This window comes from Helobdella robusta, assembly GCF_000326865.2.
Source record: "Helobdella robusta unplaced genomic scaffold HELROscaffold_499, whole genome shotgun sequence".
NCBI classification, from domain to species: domain Eukaryota; kingdom Metazoa; phylum Annelida; class Clitellata; order Rhynchobdellida; family Glossiphoniidae; genus Helobdella; species Helobdella robusta.
Window position 1 is genome coordinate 1 of NW_008705253.1, and position 2,367 is coordinate 2,367.

At 33.9% G+C, this 2,367-nt stretch overlaps 1 protein-coding gene across 1 annotated transcript; it reads right to left on the reverse strand.

The window, feature by feature from the left end:
* Positions 1-56: 56 nt before the first annotated feature.
* HELRODRAFT_184442 (hypothetical protein) lies at positions 57-738 on the reverse strand (the record flags this gene model as incomplete). The annotated part of the gene is made up of 1 exon (XM_009026856.1): positions 57-738. A coding segment is annotated over one exon (682 nt), but the record flags the coding sequence as incomplete, so codon positions are not given.
* Between the last annotated feature and the right edge of the window lie 1,629 nt (positions 739-2,367).

Sequence of the window (2,367 nt, forward strand, 5' to 3'; positions counted from 1 at the left end):
CGACGACAACATATCCTGCACAGTTCGTGTTTTTTTGCTGGCACTGCTTGACAGACTGTCTTCTACTTCACTGATCTGCTTTTTGTAGTACACTGGAATTTCAATTTCATAGTTGTCCTCTGTGTCCTGCTGTTCACTATCACTGTCATCAGAACTAGATAAATGTAGTGAGGTACTTTCTGTCATCCGCTCCTGCTCTCGCTCTTTTCTCTCTTCTTCTTTGCATTTACGTTGTTCTGTGCGCTCTTCTTTCTTGGTCAGGTCTTTATCAATGCCACTCATTTGCATTCGTCGACTGCCCCTCTGGTCTTCAAGAAATTCTATATCTTCCTGAATTCGGATGAGCTGCATGGCGTGTTGGTGAGCAATATCAAACAGCATGTGCTCCTTTTCTTCAAATTCCTTCTCTCGTGCTCGTTGTGCTTCACTTTGTCTGTTTTTGTTCTTTTTTATTAGCTTGTAGTCATCAACTACCGACTTTACTTTTTCTACAACATGAGTATGGTAGGTTGTTGGTATTCTAGCCTTGTTCCACATGTCCATGACCTTATCTGACGACAGTTTTGCACTTTCAGGTACAGTTTTCTTTTCTACTTGATGATAACAAAAAAACATTCTCAGGACATCACCTGTTGTAGGCAATACATTTACTGGAAGTTCACTTTGTAACTGTCCAATCAGCCATATGTTAGTCATGCTGCGTGTTGTAAGAGCACCACAGTTTGAATTAGAAGCCATTTTATACGTAGTTAAATATGTACAGTATCGGTATTTCAAAATCACCTCAAATTACTAGTAAATCGACACAGTTAAATTATGCAGATATTTATCCTATTTTACTTTTTGCTGACAACAAATAAGGTGACCATAGAATATTTAATAATAATAATGCATTTTAAAATATCTAAAATCTATGTTTTGAATTAAGTAAGTAACCAACTTTTGATACTTTTCCAGTTATATTTGTATTTGGTTTCGAAATAATGAATTATCACATTTTTATATAATTTTGAGATGCATGAGCAGCCTCTAAATTTAATTTGATTTGTCTTATTTTTGGTTTGTAAGTTTTTAGGACCCAATGGAAACTTTTCAGAGGGTGTGCACTCAAATCAGACAAAAAATTTTTTTCCCCATTCAAATGTGAACCACCCTAATATATATATATGAGTCGACTTGTATGTACAAGTACGTGAGTTTATAAAGGGTGAGAATTTCCGACTTGCGAGTTCCGTGTAAAATAATGGAAAGTGTAATTCGGGAAAGTGTAGAAGATCATGTTTTAAGGAATAACATTATAGTAAGACAACAACAGGGTTTTGTTAAGGGTAAATCATGCACAAAAAATCTACTTGAAACTCTTGATTTTATTTCCTATAATTTGGACAATTCTATTTCAGTGGATGTAGTGATGTAGTCCTGCTTGATTTTTGCCAAAGTATTTGATATTGATAATAAAATTTTTGTCAAAGTATTTGATATTGATAATAAGATTATTAGCTAAATAAAATGCTTATGGAGTAAATGAATTGGTGTATAAATGTATTGAATCGTTTCTTAAAAACAGAAGACAAAGGCGAAACTATTTCTGACTGGGTAGAAATTTTTAGTGGTGTTCCTCAGGGCTCTGTTATTAGTCCTTTACTCTTTATTCTCTACACCAACGACTTACTAACTAATCTGAAAAATACAACAAAACTGTATGCAAATGATACCATATCGTGAGAGCAATATCGTCAGATAACGTGTAGTCGAACTTCAATTTGATTTGAATGAGGCTCGGATCAGGTAATAAAAAATGTCCACTGTATATAAATGGAATACTCCTTGCTGAATCTTGTTAAGTTTTATGTTTTATATTAAAACATTATGATTTATAGTATACATTTATTTTCTTTGGACCAAATGTTTTTTGCTTTGTATGTAACTTCACTTTTCCTTTTCTGTTGATCCGGTGGATAATAAACAAGTCGAGAACGTTGCAAAGTTTATTTCTTGTCTATTAATGTCTTTCAATATTGTATCAATTAATTAAGCGATCTACGTAATAAGAAATTTAACAGGTTATGGGACCCAGATAACGTTTTTCTTAATTAATTGATTTGACGAAGAAAATTTAGAATAAAGAAATATCGGAAGATTCCTTTGTGAAGACTGAAGTGAAGAGAAAGCACGTGCTTCTTCATTCCCTGAAAATCGATATTTTGCTTCTAATTAAAAGGTCAAATTGAAAAGACAAGGAAGAAATGGATTCAAAGCTTCAAATAAAGCAGTTAAGTTGCGCAGCCGATTGGCCCATTTGGAAACGTCGTGTTCGAGATTTCATGGACTACCATGAGGGCGCACTTGATGTGATTGATGGGAAGT